The sequence below is a fragment of the Sinohyriopsis cumingii genome, chromosome 1 (assembly GCF_028554795.1).
Source record: "Sinohyriopsis cumingii isolate HCF-2022 chromosome 1, ASM2855479v2, whole genome shotgun sequence".
NCBI classification, from domain to species: Eukaryota; Metazoa; Mollusca; class Bivalvia; order Unionida; family Unionidae; genus Sinohyriopsis; species Sinohyriopsis cumingii.
Genome location: NC_142961.1, coordinates 30,841,578 through 30,864,674, shown reverse-complemented (window position 1 = coordinate 30,864,674; position 23,097 = coordinate 30,841,578). Strand labels below are relative to the sequence as shown.

At 38.0% G+C, this 23,097-nt stretch overlaps 1 protein-coding gene and 1 long non-coding RNA gene across 3 annotated transcripts in view; one reads left to right on the top strand and one right to left on the bottom strand.

Moving 5' to 3' along the window:
* Positions 1-14,335: 14,335 nt before the first annotated feature.
* LOC149806634 (uncharacterized) lies at positions 14,336-17,482 on the top strand. The gene is made up of 2 exons (XR_016420706.1): positions 14,336-17,132; positions 17,227-17,482. It is a non-coding gene; the product is annotated as an uncharacterized LOC149806634 (long non-coding RNA).
* A 197-nt stretch (positions 17,483-17,679) lies between these two features.
* The window catches only part of LOC149806633 (proton-coupled folate transporter-like), a 50,593-nt gene continuing 45,175 nt past the window's right edge, over positions 17,680-23,097 (bottom strand). For both annotated transcript variants that reach the window (XM_089955925.1, XM_089955934.1), the window contains one exon: positions 17,680-19,207. In XM_089955925.1, the coding sequence (XP_089812051.1) occupies positions 19,132-19,207 (76 nt within the window). In that variant the 3' untranslated portion in view covers positions 17,680-19,131. The remainder of the gene's footprint in view (positions 19,208-23,097) is intronic.

Below are 23,097 nucleotides of genomic sequence, written 5' to 3'. Positions count from 1 at the left end.
TCGCCTCGCTCACCGTCAACGATACTAACATCGACGAATCCAGCATATATCTCAACAACACCGTAGGAACCCAACGGCGCTGGGAGAAATGCCTACCGAACCAAATATAGCAAATTTTATGTAAATTTTCAGCAAACTCGAACGAAGTAACACAAGCGAATCCGGTCATGACAAAATCAGGTAACGGTCCATTAATTGCTACTCTTGTCATTTCACTGGTAGGATGGCCGAATTTAGCAAAATAATCGGCACAATCGCCATATCCAAGAAAACTTCCAGGATAACACGCGCTCATGTCAACGGAGATCATATCTTCGAAATCGTACTTGGTATTCCACAATCCGCCATGGCCGTATTCGATACAGCTAAGTTGAATATCAGCGAGGAATTCGTTCCTTGTAGGTTTCCACGAGTTTTTCTCTCTAGCGGCGTGAGCGGCCACAGACGGAATTGTAAAGCAATTTGTCAGTAATTGATCGGGATTCGACGAATATTTCACCGCGAGATTTTTCATCGACTCGTGTAATATTTCATCCCGGTAAATATCGCCGCATGGCAGAATAAATTGATCGTATCTTTCTTCGCTCGAAAACAACCATATCGATATTGGATCAGATACGCTTAATTTTTTGATAAATCTGAACATGGCATCGGAATTGTCCTTCGCGGTGTCAACGGGATAAAATTTGACAATACGATCCCGCGGAAATATCATCACCGACTGCGTCCACGCGTGGGAATTGTGATCTACAATCTCGATTGGCGCTCCTCGAGATTTATACGGCGACGAGTATAATATTTCTCCTGATAACGTTTTTACCGTAATAGGAAACTTAAGTTTTTTGCTCAACACAGCTACATCGTCCACAGATGCACCATCAGCAACGGTCTTCGCCCACGCGTTAATTTTATTCAACCTCAACTGGGTCAAACCAGATCCACGTCGATCGTTTTTCATATGTTCGATAACACGCTCGGCCACGCAATTTATCATCGGTGATTCTTTCATCGCAGGTAGATTTTTCACGTCCGGGTTGTTATTTAGCCGATAAATTCCATAAACGACTGCACTAGATGGATATGCCCTAGCGTAATAAGGACCATCGATTCCAAGTAACAACCCAGGCTTAGAGTTTTTATCGAGAACGACGTTTTTCTTACCGCCACGCACTGGATCTCGTTTATCGCGAATAATCCAGGTATCATCAGGCATTTGTGCGATAAATTTTATACCGAAGATAAATCGCTCTTCTTTATGCTCGGTTTTTATATGCTCGATTATTTTCTTAGCACGCTCCAGATTCATCGTAGCATCAACGGAATTTGTTTCCAAGTCGACCAAGTATGAACCGCTCCATCATCGAAGAATTCTTTCTTGGCTCGGTCAACCTCAGGTATAATATATTCTGCCTCATCAAGATCAAATGCGTCCATGATTATATTTTAGACAAATGTTTAAATTATAATGAATCAATGCAAGTGGATATTAATCGGTTCAACAAAATTCTGTGATAAATCCTGCAGAGGCGATTATTGCGGCGCTCATATACACGCGATTCGGCGTGGTAGTAAAGGACCACAACGTTGCTTAGTTTGTCAAGTTGGCACGCGAGGAAAAACTCGGTTGTGCCTGGATTGTGGAGGAAAAAATTATAGGGAATTGCGGCGATATTATGAAAAAAGATCCTCGTCGGTGACAACCTGCGAAGAAGATTATATTAATCGATTCAAAGCAAATAACGATTTAAACAAATAGATTATCATATATGAATCCAAAATCAGCAATTCCAGAATCAGCGATTCCAGAATCAGAGATTCTCAAATCAACAATGATTTCCGAGTTCAAATCTCATCCAACGATTACTGGATACGAGGCGTCATCGGATGGCGTTGTCAGAAATACCAGAACGAGATATCAAGTTGGTAGTATTAATAGATTTGGATATCTCAAATTTACTATTAACGAAAATAAAAATCGAAGATGCACAAATTATTTTTGTCACAGATTCGTATAAGAGTGTTTTCATGGACCCATCAATAATAATTTGGTAATCGACCATATCGACGGAGATAAACTCAACAACAAACTGTCTAATCTTCGAGCGGTGACACAGAGTGAAAACTGCATATCCGGCAATACCGGCCGCGGATATCGACCAGCTAAGGCGGTCAAATCGATAAATCGAGAAACAGGCGAGGACCTTATATTTGAATCGATGAGTGTTGCTGCAAAATATTTTGATATTAATCCAGTCTCAGTGTGGCGAGCAGCAGAAAAAAAAAATAAATGCGACGTTTTCTTACAAATTTGGTGAATGGATCGAGTTTTATTATATTCCGATAATTTTCGACTCAGAAAGTGAAATCGAAGATTTTGAAAATTAATTGAATATTACAAAATTTATATAAATGGATGAGAAAAATATAAATAACATCATCGAGGCCATCGAGGATTTAAAAAAGAAAAATATAAATTTATCCTCAGATTTGGACACAAGTAAAATCCGGTCCGAATTTGAGACGATTGTCCAGGGAAAGCTCGAATACAGGTACACGCTACCGTCAGAATACAAATTTATAAAGAAAATCCAGATTACGATGTACCAATCGCTTGCGACAGTCAGCGATGATCAAATCGAGGATTTCGTTAAATTATCGACGCTGGTAGAAGAAGTTAGATCGAGTTTATCAGACGAGTACGAGTCAAGAAAAATCACAAGCTCGCGTGTCAGGCAGCTGAAAAAGCTGGTCGATGAAAGTAAAATCGAAGAATCTTAAGAATCTTGAATCGAAAATCCTTGAAAATTTCTGCCACAAAAAAAAAAACAAAATTAAAAAAATTATATAAATTTTGAAAATTTTCCTGGATTTTATTTATTTTTTTGGCCCGTCCTTTCCTGGCTGGCAGATTCAAGAATCTTCAATAATCTTCGATTCAAAAATCTTTAGAATCTTACGATCTTACCAGCAAATTGATACTTAGCGTTTCCCCGCATATCAAGCAAATTTCCGTTTTGATCCGTCAGTTTGAAATTTATCTTCGATAATAATCGATTGTGACATCGCAGATAAAACGGATTTACTGGCTCTTTTATTATCAAAAAACCCGGAGAGGCGCTAGGTGAAAACGAATATAAGATAAATCCCTGCTGTGCCTGCTCTGACACAGACGAATCTACGTTGTAGCTACCTTCAACGACATCCGCGTGAAGATAAATCGCGATAACTTCCGTTATGTTAACGATACCTGGCGAGATATGCCGCCCTTGCCCGGCAGGATCATTATTATGTTTGAGAATCGATTCTGATTGTATTTTTTTAGTCCACGCGGCATGTAATTTCGGAAATAAATCATCGATGGTATCAACGACGGATTTTCTCATTTTATCAACATCATAATCGGGAAATTTGAAATTTGGTAGCGTTTCCTCGGTTAATCCAAATACTCTCATGAATTTTTGTTTTTCTCCTGAATTTCTGATCAACGTGAAGCTGCTAATAGGAAGAACATAATCGGCAATTGATATATCATCGGTTATCGCCCGAATGAACATACCATGATAATATTCAACATCATTCGCGAGTTGATTTAAAATCTTCACGCGTTCGATAATTTCGCTACATGAACCTGATTTATTTAAGATGCATTCATGAAAGGATTCCCGCAATAAATTTAATTGTAATTTATGTTCTTGAATAAATTCGTCGAGGGTTCTTCTTATCAAGATACCGTCTACGGGGGCTATTATCCTGTTAATATTGGTAGCGTCGAAGATTTTCACACCGGGGGGAATTTGGGGAAGAGGCAACCACGAGAGAATTCTTTCGTCCCTAAAAGTAAAAGCGAACATTACCAGGTTAAATTTGTGGTTATTCATGAGATTGATGGCGCTGTGGATCAGAGGCTTGTGTTTGATATTTCCGTACCATCTTTCGTCGGTGATAAAATCTGATTTTTTTGGCTCCGGTAGCTCTGGAGGAGCTTCTTCGTGCCAACCTGGAATAATAAAATCTGGTTTTTCTGGTTTTGCCAGAGGTGCGATTTCGGGCCAACCTAGAACTGTCCTAATCGATGACTGGTAAATATCGACGACATATGGCGATTTTACCTCGATTATCGATGACAGCGTTGGTTCGTGTGTTAATATTTTTATTCCTGGATTAGCATCGCCGGTTATATTCGATATCCTACTGGTAAATTCCTTATCTAGTTGCTCAATTTCGTAACTGCCTGTTGGTATGCCAACGACGATCCAATCGGGAGTTTCGGAGCGGGTTTTATTGGCAAAAACAAGCGAATTATTCGATGATAATTTGCCGAATGATTTCGACCTAACATTGGGCCAGCTATTATAGACGCGTAACTGTGACAGCGCAATTTCCTTGACGCTAATTGGTATTGGAAAATCAATACTAAATTCTGGCCTGGTTGAGCTTGCCGATATCAGCGTTGTTATCGGCGGTGTCGTGTTTGTCACGATTTGAGTTAGTTCCGACATTATTGATATTCATTTGTTCAATCTCAGAATAGATATTTACCATCATGGAAAATTCGAGATCGGATATAACGCCGTCGTTGAGACTCTCAGAAAGCAGCGATGATAATTTCGAATACGCTTCGTTGACCTGGGATAGTTTACTCGTGTATAGAGACAATTTTTCATTCGTGCATGATGATATTTTTTTTGCGATAATATTAAGAACACCCGCGATTGTCGTTGTCGATGAGATTATTATCGTTGCTGAGATCGGCGCGATTGTTGTTACCGCGGATAAGATTATTCCCGCACCGGCGATTATTGCACTTACCGCGTACACGGCGACATCGATGGCAATTAATCTGCGTTGATATTTTTTTATTTTTGTTTGATATTCGTCGAGAAGTTTTTTTAGCGAATCCTGCCATGACCGCGCCTGATTGTATCGGTAGTCCGATGCAGTCATTTTATTAGTTAGGTTATCCAACTAAATGAGTGTGTCCTGATAATATATTCGAAAATTACATAATACTTGGTTGGTTCCGTCACGGATCTGTCTGGCGGTTCTAACGTAAATGTTTCTTCGGTATTTTCATCCAGTAAAATATTTAAAAAACCGGAAAAATCATCGGAGGTATGGCGCCATTTGTATAATCTTGGTATTATCTTGAATCTTATCCTGGAAAAAACATATACTCGATACGCACCTGTGATTGGCGCGGTGTAAGCAAATGTATTATTTTCAGGTGTCCATGTAGCTGAATAACTTGTTGTCACAAATGGTACATGACAAAGGATTTGTTTTTTTATCACAGGAACTGGGATTGAAATCCACGTTAATTTTGCGATTCCTGCGACATGTATTATTGTGTCAATCTCGCCAATTTTTGTAGTTGCGTCGAGAAGTTTCGCATTTAAATCTCGAATTTCTCCGTCATACGACGATACATCTATCTTTTGACGCGCCAAATCACGCGTCTTGGAAATTTCATCGTTGATTTTGGTAATATCCTCGTTGATTTTTCTCACACTTTCGCTGAGATCGCCGTGTAATGTCTTATCGACTTTTTCATTTGTGATTTGGTGTATCTTGGAAATTTCATCGTTAATTTTAGCAATATCCTCGTTGATTTTTTTTGTTTTCTCGCTGAGATCATCGTATGATGTTTTATCGCTTTTCTGACTCATTACGATATTTATTTCGGTAATATCGGCGAGAATATTAGTAATATCCTCGTTGATTTTTCTTACTCTCTCGTTGAGATCGTCATGCGACGCTTGATCGGCTTTTTTCTTTGCTAGCTCGTTTGCGGTGGTGGAGATATTATCAATAGATGTTTTTATGTCCTCGTCAAATTTTTTGCTAAATTTAGTTAGGGTATCGTCGAGTTTTTTAAGATCGTTATTTAGCCTGTTAAGTCTTTTTGTCACTCTGTCCTGAAGATCGTCGTATAATGTTTTATCGGCCTTCAGAAGCAACGTTGCTGATAACTCGTTGTCCTTTTTTTCCACATCCGCGATATTAGCCTTCAGGGGTAACTTCGCTATAATATCGGCGATATCAGCGATGGATTTTGATACCGAATCTGACAGGCTAGTAAATTGATTAATGCGATCGTTATATTCGTCTCGCTTGATTATATCAGTTATTTTGACGTTGCTTGTTTGTAATCTCCCTTCGCGGCTCTGAAAAATAGCAACTTCGCCAGGATCTACTTCTGACAGCGACAGAAGATTATTAATATCATCTCTGGTGGCGAATTTTGATAGATCGACGTCAGTCACTTCTGCTTCCTTCTTCCTGTAGATAAATCTACCGTAAATATCAACCATGATATTTATCTATGGCATATTCAAATACGATTCTATGATACGGACCGGATGATTTTGAAATTGCGTCGAGGACATTAATTGATTCTGGGCCGCATATCGGTGGATCCATTAACGTCTGCGTCGGAAGTGTCGAATACCAAATTGGAATATTTAACTTTGACACGTAATTGACGAATTCTTTTGGTGGCGCTAATCCGTATGAGTCAAAGTAAACAACTTCGCGAGGATTAATCGCGTAGGCGACCCAATGTGTGCCAGGACCGGTATTTGAATCGAGATTTATTATTCCTGTCTCGGTGGGGTTTGGTTTTTCTGGTAGTTGATCCCGCATAAATACGCCTCTGAAAAATTTTATTTTTTTATTCTTTGCTTCGTTGAATAAATCTAAATTTGAATAGGCCGTGCTAATCTTAGGCCGGATCCGTATGGGGGGCGTCTTAGATAAAGGCCGCTTCCCTTTTTTTTACCATATCGCCCTCCCATTACTTTGTGTACTAGTTTGTCGCCTACAGCTCCGGCCGCACCTAATCCTATCGCTTTTGCAATTGCCGGAAGAGCCCCGGATAATAATCCAGGAATAGCAGCTAGGAAAGGGAAAATTCCGCCCGTTTTGACCATGTCTCTGATGGCACCTATACTAAGATTCACATGAACGCCGGAATTCGCTGATTTGGCTTTGGTGAAACGTTCACGTTGATTCTTAGTTAGCGACAGTTTGTTAGGACCGCCCTGAATTTGATCGTTTTTCAAGGTTAATTTCAAACCGCATCGCTTTGATATCGCTGATTGAAGCTTTTTCATCTGACCCGGGGTCAGAGTTACGCTGACGTGTTCGTATGGCATATTAATAATCGTTTAATCTAAATTTAAAAAATCTTCAAAGTTACATTTTCTCAACAGGTGCGTCGATAATTCTCATTCTGCCACTAATTCCTTCCAAGATCATTGTTCTATCGCTGAGAATAACCGCGATCGCTTTGTGATTAAGTCCACCTGTGTTAATTCTGGCTTTGAAATGGATATCAACGACAGATTGCTTTACCAGATCAAGATGCTCCAGGGAAAAGTAATAGATAGGATAAAAATTATTAAAATCTAGCTGCGATATTTGCAATCCCGTATCGATATTTTGATCGCGACCCATGAAACTTAACAAGCGATGATACGCACGAGCCGTAGAATGGTTGGCAAAATCAATCGATATTTCCTCGGATGGCTCTTGTTGGCCGTTTATCCTCAACGATACGTTTGTTGCTCCAATGTGATCAAATATCATGTGACTGTATAATTGATGATATCTATTGGTACGCAAAAAAGCGATAAAGATATGCCTAGGTGCAGAGGTACCCTGCTGCGATGCAATACGCCAGGTAAAATCACCATTAATATTGGTAGTTGTGGAATCTGTTGTTGTTGTCAGCCATGACATGACAGATTTACCGCCTTGGTTCATGAATGATAATAATTTTTCTTCCTCGATTATTGATGGAGTTATCGCTGGCATCCACAGGGTAAATTTTAGTAATCTTACTATGCCGTTATTATTCGCGGCATCATTGGGACCTATCACGCCAGTAGCGTAATCGACGGCACCTTCTCGCCAGATAGCATCGTTGCTATTTTCCTTTCTAACAAATGTTACGGTGTGTTTTGCTCCGTAGATAATTTTCCTGAAATGTCTGCAAAATCCGAATATATGGGATAACGGGATAGCACAAGAGAATCTTCTGTTACCTGGTGCTAGCATAGACTTTCGCGTGAAAAATCCGAGATTATAATCAGGATAAGATTTAATGATCATATCTTCGACATCATTATTGGGAACAGCAGGAGCGGCGCGATTGTTGGGTTGTCTGACAAGGAACGGCCTACTTTCGGGACGATCAGTATTATCCTTGGCAAACATCATACTAGGGCCAGCTGATCTAGTAAAATCATCCGAGTATCTAGCTAGGCCTATTATCGTTGTTGCCAAATCAACATCGTTGGTAATTGACTCAATTTCTCTTCCATCTATCATGTAAGTGGCGCTCTTGAATAATGCCATAATACCGTTGTTGACGAATCCGACTCTAAAATCTGCTCCATAATTGGTACCATCCGTTTTAACAACTTCCCCAATAACTTCGATATATGCCTCAGATGGAAGAAAATATCTTGTTGTATCGTGAACTTGAATTTCCAAGCGATTAGGTGTATTTGGTTCAACTGCGATATACGAAAAATACTGGAAATCTCGTACGGATATGTCTCTACCTACAGGCTCGTCCATGTCGAACACTTCGTTTGACACTTGTGCGAACATTTATTATTAAGAATATCATCTAAAACGAAGACCGCTACCCGAAATGAAACTTGTGTTCGCAACTTCATTTACTAGATTTGTGTTAGCAACTTCCTGTGCTAGCTCATTTATTCTTTTATTTTCCGCGTCGTTTATAGCTTTGCTGATTTCGGGTGGCATTTCACTGGTGCTAGGTAATTTGACAGGCTGCTTTTTACGCATTAAATTTGATATTTTACTCTTAACAAAATCGAAGCCTTTACTGGCCAAATTGCCGATACCAGAAACGACAGTCTCGCCAATCTTTCCTATTGCTTTTGACGCGAATTGCTTAGCTGTGGGTCCTATTTTAGGAATTACTCGCGTAACGAGGCTTTTAACGATGTCGCCTAATCCATTGCCGTGAACATATTTGTATACTGGCAATCGAGAGTTAACTATGCGGACCTGTCTAGGTCTGCGTTGATGTTTGTGAACAATCATGTTATTTCAATTGTGTTGTTTTAATCGATGAGTTCGTCAACGAGCTCTTTGTAAATGTAAGAATCGATGACACCGCCGCGGAATAATCGCTGACAAATATCTGAGGCCTCGTTGATTATTTCACGAGAATTATTTCCGGCTCGTTTTCCTCCGATTAATATTTCGAGGCGAGATACATCGTTGACAACGCTGTCAGGGCAAAGGGTATATCCGCTTCCTATTTTGGCATCTTGTGGTGGTGGCGTACCTGGGGGGGGGGGGATCCCCCCCTGGTGTCGCGGTTTTTCCAGGATATTGTGGTGATGATAATGATAATCGTTTCATTTTCCTTTCTTTGTATTCGTCGACCTCCCTTTTAAAATTTGAATATCCGATATCGAGTTTATTCATCGGTTTTCTTAAACTACCAAAATAAATTAACTGCGGCCATGTTCCTGGTCCGAATAAATCAAAGTACCTTTCTTTCAAGAAAAATCTTTTATTTTCTGGAGAATAATCCGCAGCGGCAACTAATCTTGTATATTTATCATTGAGCATATCGATTTTGTCTTCTCTAAAATAAATATCAGCAGATTGACCATAATCAACCTCCCTTCCTGAACGAGATGCAATTTCTTCCTCAGTTAATTCTTCTTCCAATTCCTGTGGTTGAATATCTTCTTCTTGTGGTTGAATATCTTCCTCCTGTGGTTGAATATCTTCTTTTAATTTTGCTTTTCTTTTCCGTGAAGATTTAGCCTTTCCTTCTTTCTCCGGTCGTCTTTTTTCTTTCGCTTGTTGCTTTTCTTCTTTCGTTTGTTGCTTTTCTTCTTTCGCTTGTTGCACATTATAATTATACGTTTCCCTTGCGGCTGTTAAAAATCTTCTGTAATATGGATCCGTTTCTCTCGCCTGTGATTTTCCCGAGTAAACTTTATATAACATATTATACCAATTTTCACGGTTTGCGTTTTTTTTTTTCCCTATATCAGTCAGATATCCTCTTCGAATATCAAAATAATTTTCCGCAAATTCACCAAATTGATCTATATTACTATACAACGTCGAGAGCGGCTGTGATATTATTCCCCATCCCTCCTCGGTGAAATTTTCTCTTAAATTCTCGAGATGGAACGCTTTTCTTCCTGTAGGTGGTTTTCTTCCTCCAGGTTTTCCTTTACTTATTTTAAAACCAATTGCAGGGGTTCCTCCTCCTGGTTGTTGCCCGTGTTGTTGTGCTAGTATTGCTAGTCGTTCCGGTAATACTCGTGAATGTTCCTCGATACCTTTCAACATGGGAAGAATTCCGCGTTTCTTGATATCTGGATCTTTCACATCACCAAATATGACTCGCTCGGTTGTTTCGGTAACTGGCTTTAACCATTTTGACGATATCTCGGTAATTCCATATTGCGTATCTTCGTAATCACGAACATTTTTCTTGAATAATTTTTTTACTGGAATAAGTTTCTTTAGTGCCGCTAATTGTTCTCGCGCTAATCTAGCAGAATGAGGCTCTCCAACTGTGCTAGTTTTCGAACTCATATTATTTTCAAGTATATTATTTTAATGCGACGTAAAATTGGCCAAAGCAGCCCCGCGTTGCAACAAAAAAATTAACACAAAAACTTTCCCTAAGATCTTCTCCGGGATTTATTTTTCCTGTCTTGGACGCTAATGTTTATTGACACACCGGCGCGACTATCTGATGCATCCGGTCTGAAATGCATGAAAATTGATCTCCGTAGAAGGCGTTATTTCTGCTTTCTGAGGCTTCTACGGAGAAAGTTCTCGTAGGAAGCTTTATTTTGTCTGTTCACAATGGTCTGTTAAACTTCCCTGCTGCTAAAATACACAGACGGTAGTGATAATCAGCCACTCCCTCAGTGTGCTTCCTCGTACTGCAGAGAAAATCTGTCGAAAGAAGTAAAAACAAAAAAAAACAAAAACAGGAACAGAATAACTGCGGTAGAATTCATATGGGTACCATCATAACGACATACATGGAAATGAAAGGGCAGACAAAGAAGCAGACAAAGAAGCAGAAAATAAACTTAATTAACCTGAAGCCCCCTCCCCCTCAAATACAGCGTCCTGATCTGTATGGCATCATTGGAATTTAATAACAAATGAAATTGAAATTAATAACAAATGGCCCAGCGAATGGGAAATCATCTAGAAAAGTCGTAAATTCAAAAGCTAGTACGCAGAAATATCAGCGCCCCAATATTAGTCAACCAACAGGACACTAAAGTCATTATAAGATTTAGAACTGGAATAAAACCTATTAGCCAGTAGCTTTGGTAGGTTCTTACCAACTACAAATTCAGCAGGCACCAACTACCCAAACTGTTCGATTCCTGAATGAATGCCCCAACTAAGAAGTACTGAGAAAAATATTCCAAGAGAAATAAAAGAAACCCAAAAGTCCCATAAACTACCCAACATTCATAAAACAAGAAACTAAAAACACGGAAAAGAGACACCACAATATCCTAGTTTACGTTTCTGAGATAGGAAAAGTAAGGAAAATATAATCCCCTGCAATAAACCATTATATTATTAGAACCAACAAACAAAACTCATCAAAACAACGTGAAAACAATTTTATAGACAACAAACAATTAACGGATATAATTCCCACCGGTCTAGGCGGGGCTAAGAGGGTGCTGATCGACCGAGGAAAGGAACAGCGGTTGGTCCATTAAGGGCTGGAGTCGCTAATGCCTACGGACCCAGCTTCCGTGGAGAAGGATACCCCAAAGCTCCATAAAATGGACTACCAGGGTGCGTCTCTCAACAAAGACTTGTAGCCGCAAATTTACAAAAGACTGATTAATAAACAACTTCGAACTGTTAAGAAAAGCTAACCTAAAACTGAACGAACCAAAGAGTTTCTCTCTATATTAACCCACTCTCAACCATAATTTTTTTTAAAAACCTCTCTCTATCCTCCATACATTTTTATCGGAGTAATGCCCCAATCAACGACCCCACCAACTATTACCCGAAATAACATTTAAATAATATAAGGTGGCCATCAGCCCAGATTATCAGGCCCCGCCACAGAAGGTGGCAAACGATTTGGTTATTGCACTAAACCAAACAAAGATTTAACTAAGCTGAACCAAATATATTAAGGGTAAGCCATCAGGCCCCGTTGAACAAAGAGCCAATATTAGATTCTTTGTAAATGGCAATTACCATAGGGTCCAATAAACTGATCCAGAATTAGTACAAGTATAAGGTGGGCACAAGCCCAAACCATCAGGCCCAATCGGAAATAACGTAAAATACCATAATATAACAAGCTATCACCACCCAAACACCTAGAAAATTGGCAGGAAGAGGAAGCGTTATATTAAAGAAATGCATACAGGATAAAGTGTGCAAAATAGATATTGGTACAATCAGCAAAAATAAGAAGGCGGCAAAACAGTTTGTTGCAACCATGTGGAGGTGCGGAAATAATGACCAAAAAGAAACGCACAGTGCATGGAAACTGCAGGCAATATAAGACGCCGCGGAGAAGCCTATGCTGAATGCCCAGACTTTTTAACTGTTTCAATATGCAGCAGAGTAAATGAATAGCGTAGTCTGCATTTGGAGTCTGAAGGCATCGGCTATGAAGACTAAACAGCAACGTAGATCGTTGCGGATATGATAGATCCCGGAGAGCCGAAAGACCGAGTGCGTTGTCAGTTCGTCCCCATCGGACCTCATCAGAAGCATCCTCTACTCAAACTTACCACCGCCAGACAGTCCTTGTAAGGGCTAAGTAAGTACATTAATTGCCTTAGGGTTATTACTTTGGCTTGAAAACACAGTTCGATAATAACCTTCTAATATGCACATATGATCCATTGGTTCACCTTCGAAAAGGGTATTTCAATTTTAAACAACCAAGACCATCACAAATTTAATGGGTCATTCAGACCTGTCATTTTCGTCGTTATTTCGGTAAAGAATGTACACTATATACGTTAAATTGCAAAACAATACCAAGTAAAAAAAATGTATAACTGGATAGCATGATCATGCAATAAGTGGCATGAGCACAGCTGAATATAAGGAACATAATCGAATTAGATAACTTTAGGCAGAATTTGATAACCAGTCTATCTTTGGCATTTCAGAAAGTTCATGCGATGCTTGGTGACTCCAGCCGGTGCTCAAATGATTAATTGACTGATTGAATGATTGATTAATTGATTGATCAGTCTTGCCCTTTCATTGTCGACACCTGTTAATGAATAAAGAAGTATGTCAAGCTACATTAGAGATGGGAAGTTTTGAGAAGTTATAAGTTTAATGGAGAGGGCAGAGCACTTCCAGGGCCAGGTGTAGGAAATGAACTACTATCACATAAATGTCATCTGAAGATGGAGACGATTTCCCTAAGAACAGCCAATGAAATTGTGCAAGAGGTAATTGATGAGGAATTAATCAAATTAAGGCATTGTGGGCGGAAGAGAAGAAAGAAAAATAGGGGCAACAGAAGGAGAGCAAAGATGAGCGAAAGAGAAAAGAAAGGATGTTCGGTAGACTAAATGCGAACTGGATGAAAAACAAGACAAAACTCGCTGATTGAGCCATCCAGATTGGATGCCAGCGGAGCGGATGCCAGATTAGGAGGAGAAGAAGGACGACTATGGGTTGGAGGCCAACGAGCCTAGTTTTAAACTCCTGGTCTCCACGAAAACATCTTGAAGCAATTGGGATCAAAGATGTGAGGCCTGAGGTGTCTGACCCAGAAGGTGCGACCGCTGCTGATGGAGAGTATTGGAAAAAACACAACAGACTTTTTGGGGACACCCAGATCTCTGAACAGAGTGATACAAATCTTTTGTCAAATATTTCTATTTGTATTCGTACGTGTTTGTGTGTATATTTTGTGTATGTCTATGTTGGCAACTTAAACTTAAAACCCCTTACCCGTTCTCTTGTGTTTTTATGTATTAGGGCAGAGTAGTGTGTTTATAAAAAAAAATTAATACCTTTGTGTGATATAATAGTATGTGTGAAAGTGTGAGTCTATACCATCCCACTTCTTTATTCATCCTATCTCTCGTTTTGTGTAATAGTAGGTTGGCATGCATGTGAGTATAATATGTTCACCCCTTTTGTTGGATAGTAGGGGTGATTGTTGGATTGTAATCAAAAAGAAGTTGATGTATCGTATGATGTATGTTGGATTGTAATAGAAATGTGGATGATGGATGGTATATGTCGTGTGTCGGATTGGAATCCAAGAAGAGGTTGCTTGATTGCAGTGTTTGTTGTATTGTTATAAAACAGAATGGGTGATGAATGGTGGAGGCGTGTGTTGGATTGTAATAAAAATGTGGTTGCTTCATTGTATGGTGTGTATTGCAAAGAAAACCAAAAGAAGTTGCTGGGTTATATGGTGTGTGTTGAATAGTGTATTTGACCGTATAAATATGTTTGACCTTATAAACATTGTTTGACCTTATAAGCATTGTTTGACCCCATACATTTTCAATTGTTCAATTCTCGTTATAACCCCCAAGTGCCATTCAATGTTAAATTCCCGTAGAACCCCCAAAACGCCAATAAAGTAAACATATAAGCCAATTGTTATTTAACGTTATACCCCAATACAGTTCCAGTACTACTGATGACTTGTATAGATAGAAATAATCCATATAGAAAGCAATGGCATGTACATGTCTCTATATGTCTATAGAAATATATGTGTGTGTTATCTTGAAATATTATTTTGGGAAGGTTTAAAATATATACGTACTTCTGAAAGAGGGACTGGTATAAGGTGCCGTTGATTGTCCTGCCAAAATGCACACTGGAGAAATTGTTGGCATACCTCTATACTAATTTCATATACTAAGACTGAAATTTCTTTACGTGTGGTAATTATGGAAACTATGCACTATCAAACGCAGACTGATGATTAAAATATCTGCTCACATGAACGAGTCCAAAATATACTAACTTAAGCAGTTATTAAAATATGGAAAACGAAATTTGCCTATGTGAACAATTCCAGCTTTTCAAAGTGTAATAAATGAATTATAAACCATATAAAAAGTATACAAAAATTATCGTCTTTGTTAACTTCCAATTTACCATGAAGTTTAAAAAGTGAAATTGACAAAGCGGAGCTAGCAGTCTTTCGACGTGCATATTTCAATTAATGGAACTCTATATACTCTGTAACCAAAATTACACCCATCATTCATATACTGATTATACACCAACATAAAGAGAACTATAATTTATGTTAACAATACCTAATATATGCATGGTCCCTTTTTATCGCTCAAACCCTATGCAAAGTACAAGTCTGTCAGGTACTTTTCAATATGGAATTGCCAATTATATCACGACAGGAAACGGTTTTCTTGACTCAAGCCAACTTCAGAATGAAGGAAAGGGGCAACAACCCACATTATATATTAATGGGATCTCGTCTTTTAGCAACGGAAATAAGATAGGGGTCTGATACGGTTTCCTGGTCTCAAACGTTTGCGAGTATATGAAGGAAGAGTTTGTGCACAAGGGGGATGCCCGGGGGTTCAAAGTCTTTTCAGAATGCTATGATCAGTAATCTTAAAATATCAATATAAACACTTTTACTCAAACAGCACCTTAATTTCGATGTCTGAGTATGACTGATGGCGCGTAATAGTACGCGGTAAACCAGCATAAACTGGTTTAACGTACAACAATGTAGTGAAACTGCCAGAGTGAACTAAATGGTGTTTGCTTCCAATGATATGTTTTATTCGACTGTCACGGAATGGTGTAAAGGTTGTTAATTAAATACATGTACTCGGGTTTCGTTTCTTTTTCTCTGTACAACGATACCCGAGGGTGATTATAATATGGTCTATGTATTTCGAAATCGTGAGTACGATTCGTCCTGTGCCACACGTGCAAGGTGCCTTTGATAAAGAATAACGAAAATTCTAAAGGTATAAATACGTTACTACATGTAAAGGACCTTTACAATACTAATGGTTTTGTCAGCAAGCGGCCTGCTAAAAGGATTCGCACAACTCCAGCTGTAGGGCTGAGTTTTTGATGGTAGGAATATCCGGGGTGTCCGGTGTTGTCAGAGGGTAGAAACGTCCGTGTGTCCGGAGCGTTTAAGGTGCCGGAGCGTCTAATGTCTAGCGTCCGGAATGTCAAGAGTGACTAAGGTGACCCAGCTGTAGAGCCGTCAAAGGACCAGGGGGTCCGGAGGGTCTAATATTTCAAGTGTCCGGAGGGTCTAATATTTCAAGTGATCATAGTATTCCGAGGGTCCGGAGTCTATATTGGTTGTGAAATTGATTCGGAGGAGCTGTGGAGAGGATATGGTGCACGGGTGACGGAGTGCATCTCCACGCATGTATTTTTAGCTGTATGCTAATTTTGGGTTAGTAAGACCCAGTGTATTATTCAGGACTGGAAGGATAGATTGTATATCCGTTCTTGTTCAGTGACATAATTTCGCTACCTGAGCGAATACATTTTTTTTACTATGTGTAAACGCTTACATTGTTTACTATTTGAGTGAACTATATTCATCTTTCCATTATTGAATCATTTGTGAAATCATTTATCCTGTATTTTAGGGTTACTGAACTAAATTTATTTGTATATTTTTTCCATCTTTGAAACTGTGCGTTTTTTTTGTTAAATAGATCCAATATTTGGATTATAAATACGCACACATCTTCATAATCCACTACTCATATAAATCGCCACATTAAACCATATATGTGTCGTCAAAACGTGTTCTGTTGTTAATCCGAAATATCCCACCCGGTTATCTTGTTACATCGACAATAAAAGGATGATGTGGGTATTAGTTACATGAGGATATGTAGTATGTGCATTTTGGTAAGCAAACATCGTATCAAACTGAATCCTTACAGTGTTAAGCAAACTAATATCGTAATTTAACGGTATTTTTCAAATTTGTATCAAAATAGCTTGCATGTTAAGTAGAATTCGAACGTATGTGACGGCACATCTTAGCTCAGAGAGAGAGAGAGAATTTCTCTTCAAAACCACTGAAAGATTACAAATTACAATTTACGTTAAACAAGGTTGTTGTTGTTGTTGTGGGGTTTAACGCCATTTTTCAGCACACGATAGGCCATATATGGCGGCCAGTATTAATGGTGGAGGACGTTAAACAAGGTACCAATCGAACAAGCTGTATTTGCAATGGTTACTGCCAGATTAGACAAGCCGTTTGTGTACACCATCGTATTGTTCTTCTCGCTAATGTCTGTAAGAGTGCATACATCCAGGACAATTTAGCTCCCAGTGAATATGGTCATGGTAGAGACACCAGCAAAGACTTGACAAAAAAATTGTCACAGATTTTGACTGCCCTGTATAAACATCAAAAAAGGACTTGACATGAACATTGTCACAGATTTTGACTTTCCTGCAGAGACATCAGCAAAGACTTGAGAGGAATATAATCACCGATTTTTGCGCGTTCTGTTGCAGACGGCCGTACGTGTTTGCATCACTCCCTGTTGAGAAAATGGACTTATATTGCAAGGCTCTACTGATATATTCATGTATATACTCTTCATTGCAATAACAATATATCAATTTGCCAAATTAATAAAAAAAGTCACATTGCTAGAAAATATAAAAAATATATTACGTGAACACAGTACTTAAAGTCACAACAAAAGTCAATTTTCTAGAACAACTTCAGGTTGAGTGTTTACTCAAAAGGCAGCCGTTTTCATCGTTTCCTTTTTGGTGATGCCACTTTTTGGTACAACATCACATTGCACATATCTTTGAGCGCTGCTTATTGTGGAATATATGCAGAAATTACGCTTAATTGCACGTTTCGATGAATCCTTGTTGTGCGTTGTTGTTGGTGTAACCAAGAGATGTTGTCGATGAATCTGTTTCTCTTTACATTTACAAAGTTACAAAGGTGGAGACTGACCGTATCTGGACATTGACCATGAAACAGTGTGCAGAAGAAACCTTGCTATTTTCATTCATGGTCAGGTAAAAAGTGTTCTTTTATATCAACCATGACTTAAAATTGAAGATCAAAAACTAAATTTAATGGAAGCAGAAAGAAAGTGAAGTAACTTTTAAAAAAAAAAAAAATTCTAAATTTTTGGGTCTTATTCAAGGTCTATTTCATGCATTGCATGAAATATGGACAGGTATTTTGTACGGTTCTTGTTAAAATTCTTTCTTATAATAATAATAATAATAATAATAACAGAAAAATATGTCGTAGTTTTGAATAACTTCTTTGTGACAAAAAACAAAATCCAGGAAAAGTACGTGTGGTGAGCTTGCGTGAACACCGAATCAGTCGGTGTTACCCTTGAGGCTCTTTACTAAAATGACTAAAGGTTTTGATTTTGTGGAGCATAATGCCATTTTTCAGCACATAAATTGACTAGAGAAAAGTGAAGGCAACACAATTAATTTAAAATAATATAGTCTATAACGCAATTCAGTCATGGGAACCGCAGGATATTCGCAAGCCCCATAGATAACTAAGCAAAGAGATTCTGCGATTGTTATGAGTTTATATTGCTATTGCAACAATGTAGAATCATCACTGAAATTGTCTATAAATTATGTTGTTTTATCGTCTATTTACAATGTAATTTTGATCTGCAAACATTTTTTATTCCCAACTAGATCTAAGGGAGAAGGAATTTATTTGCATTGATATCCCCATTTTTGAAGTTTTTGCTAGTCAGTGATGAGACCCTTTTTTAACGGAACGTTCCCATCGTCAATGACCCTACGCTGTCCTCATAGTGGTCATCATTTATTTTATATTATCAAGTTATATTTATTATTTCGCCTGCCTGAGCAGATGGCGAGACCAAATTAACACTTTTTACAGTACGATGGTGGCAGCTTATACAGTGCGAAAATCATGTGTCAGATTTTTAAGAGTAAGAAGTGTTTGTCACATGTGAACCCTTACTTTTTGTTTACTTTTTATATGGTTTATGTCAAGATGAAGAAAAAAAATCGTCTTAAAGAAAGATATCCTCGGCAGAACTTTAGGAAAAGTCTTTTCAGACAGGTCCTCAGAAATCACGGTGTGGTCTCGTTGTTAATCTGCAAAATTTTCTCTTCCGTGGGAGACGGTCTGCTACCAAGTAGATAGATCCTGTCAAGAAAAATGTATACTACAGTGAATATTGACAGAGACCAGTCAGTATATGTACATTATGGCAAGATCTTTTGTTACACGTGTAGTTATTATCTTTTAAGCTTTAATATCCAAAGGTCATGATAAAAGATGAGTCATTGGCATATCCTGGGAATACATGATATTAAAGTTGAGACCCTTTGTATTGTTCACACAAATTGAAAACACATCGGCCAATGATTTTGTCGCACGAGACAACCATTTCAATAATCGAAATTCAAGTTAAACAAGCAATAAAAAGACAGTAAAGAAGGTTGATAACTTACAGTGCCAATTTTCAGGGCCGTAGAGAGCGATCACGGGCCCTGGAGTAAGAAACACCCACGCCTCTCCAAGTTTTTGTTCAAACAAAAAATTTCTTTTATAAAATTAAAAAGTGTTGTTCGGCCCGGGCCTTCTTACGGATATATACCCGGTTGCCCTACCCCCCCCCCTTGTCGGCCCTGACAATTTTAATTAAGACCGATGATTCGTTGATGTAATCACGGACTTGAGACAGCTGAATACACTGTCGTAACATGACAACGGATGAGACTAATACATTCCCAACGAGTATCCCCTAATTATGGCAGAATAGATGAACGAATTTTGACTATACCCAAGTTGAGAATCCACCATATGACTTAAAGAGAATCAATACAGCATATAAGAATTTCTGTTTTAGTCTATACACGTCACAACACCATGTGTTACAACTGAATAGACACTCTCCATCCATATTTGTGAATCTTCATAAAACTGGCTAGCCTTCATGCTACAAAGATACGCATCAGGAGAACGGAATTCAAAATACAGAACGTTACATCCCCTACCATTAAACACAAAGCCGAGATCGGGATTCCTTGTTATGTCTGTGACTTACAGGAAACTGATAATACTTGCCACACTAAAATGTCTTATCTACAAGTCTCATATACCGGCTTTTTGTACTGCACTCGTTGTAAATAGAAAAATAATTACAATTGCCAACTAAAGACCAATTTGAGAGAGAGAAAAAATCCAACAAATACGAAAGGTGTTGAGACGTTACCTGAGTAATTGATATATTCACTGAACATGTCGCTCTTTTGTGGCTCATTCCAATTAATAAACTATTGTTCTCTTCTAGAGAGTATGTGCGTGCTACATCTACACCGTAAAGACTACATTCATTTTCAATGATCAAACAACACGTTGGTTGGTTTTTTACCTCTAATCCAGTGGAAAAACTTATATAATGTTCAAATAATTGTATTGGTTCATTATGCAAAGACTCCGTACAATATTGATTTTAAATAAACTGAATGGTATTTTGCTCGACTGACTGTATTGTGAGCACTGGTATACATTAACATGTGATAGGGCATAATTAACTCCATAACAGTTAACTGATATCACGGTTGTAGCGTTAGCGTTAGAATTGTTTAACAAACCTAACATTATGGTTTGAAAAGCAGTTTCTTGGGGTGATTTTTCCTCTCTAACAGGCGAAACCGCGTCAGTTAAGTTCACGACAAATCAATACCCTTTTGATATTCTCAAGTTGGAACAATAAGAAAATCATAAAGCAATATATAGTAAGATACTAGTGTACTTTTCCTTCGAGTTTATGTTTTGTTGTTATTGATTTCGCTGGTCTAATTCATCCATTTTATCTGGTAGGTAACTAATATTACTTACTGAGTTAGTCTCTTCCCTTTTACCCAACTCACTTTTAGTCAATTTTTGTCTATATCTCTTTGTTGTTCTTGCACTGGGTGTATCCATTTCCTGTTCCTGCTCTTCTAATTTTGTTCCTCACACGTACATAGCATGATTCTGGAGATTTATATTCGATAAATTTCAATTCTTTTTGCGTGTTTTGTTTTGTCCCTTTTCACATTTTAAATTTTTTGATATTTAAATAAATGAAAATAAATGGCAAATGGTGGTGACAGTTTTAACCATGCCGTGCATACGTTCAAACACAAGTCATTGGTAATTCGACATACGATTTCATTATAACCTCATCACCGTCTGAAGTTATTGTCCTGGAAAATATTTCACTAAAACTTGCTGCAAATTTAAGGAGGAGATTTAAAAAAAAAGAAAAGAAATGGCATGAATGAAGAACAATACGAGCTGGTAAGAAGTCAGAGAGCCCAAAACTCTATTTTGAAAAATCTGGTGGTTAGACAGCTATAACCTTCTGTAAAGTTAAGATCAAGATGATATTGGCACCCATCCCGACAGCAGGCCAGAATGGAAATTAATTTTTGAAAATATTAGTTTAGACAAAAACAACGCGATATAATCATAATGGATAAACGCTGTTGACGAAAACAAAAATATCTAACTGTGTATGATTTAGATCTTTAACTTAGCTTTAACAATTTTTTAGTCATAAATATCTGTAAGATTCCAGTATTTTACAAAGATAACATATTATGCAAGCGATCTAGCGAAAAAGTAACAGCAGCAAAACATGGAGTCACAGGTAGTCTGATAAGCTGCTTATATTTAAAAAAAACCTGGTCAAACTGTTTCGTTTGTAGCTTTACACGTCAAGTTGCTTGTTTTGATACTTTATCTTCTTTGCATTGCTGATTAAAAGTGTAAACAGATCAAGAGGCATGAATGAGCAAAGTTCACGTGAAAATCACGACTGTTTTTCTCAAATGCGTACACATGACCAGACTTGGTCCGTATACCGTCAGCTTTGTCAGCATTTTATGCATAATTAGCATCAGAATAAATGATTGCTTGCCAGTTGCATGATAACATATCCGTGATAAATGTTTTTTAAATTTTTTTTTATATATTTTCAAATTGCCACATCATTGTAGAAATATTAGCATTTTTGTCCTTCTTCTCTACATATTATTTATTCACTTTGTTTTCTTTTTAATCCTCTATAATATTCTGCTGCATTGTCACAAACTGATTGTAATACTATCCGTTTTTACATCGGTATTAGTGACAGGGTCTAACTCAAGTTTAAATGAGTCACTAAATTTCTTTACACTGCTTCAATCGATATTACCCATTTCTGTAACTATACCAAGCTGCAACAAAAAGATATCATAATCACTGTTCGCATATCCCATTTTCCTTTTTGAATATGGTATATATTGTGTGCCATAATATTTTTATCTGAATTTTAACTTTGCTGTGCTAAAATTAATAATTCCATTAACTTTCTGTGGTGTAACATGCAGATTAGGTGAGAGGCCAATACTTTGGTTTAGAAAACACTTTTTATTATTTTATTTTTCAGTCGGCTATCTTGCAGATAAATGTATGTCCAACCGGTTTGTTCATCTGCATGAATTTTCTCATAAAAGCTGTTGTTTGGTGATATTTAACCTTCCGGGGCCCCGAGTGACCGAGAGGTCTAAAGCGCTCTCCGTTGCGAATCATTGCCAGGTCACCTCTGTCTGCGTGGGTTCGAGTCTTGGGTTCGGCAAATGTGGCTATGTGAGAAAGCTTTCCAGTAGCTTCTCGTGGGTCCGTGGTTCTTTCCGGCATATCTTGTGCCTAAAAATGGCGTTAAACCCTACAACATTTAACCTTTCAATAGCATTATTTGGATCCGCAGATTTTATTTCAAATAACGATGTAGTGGAATGTCAGAATTGTACTTTGGTAATGTGTTTTCAGATAAAGTTATACTTGGTCGGTTTAAATCTATCCTCACCCTGTATAAGTGCCGTACAGTCACCCAGTAATTTTCAACGTAAATAAACATCAATTGAAAAAATATATGCTGATTTTACGTAATCTGCAACACTTTCGTATATAAAATGTTGCCTTCCTCATTGTCTTAAATTCTGAACCATAGTTATTTAAAATACCTAGTGGTTTTTACGAGAAATCAGACGTTTCAATGC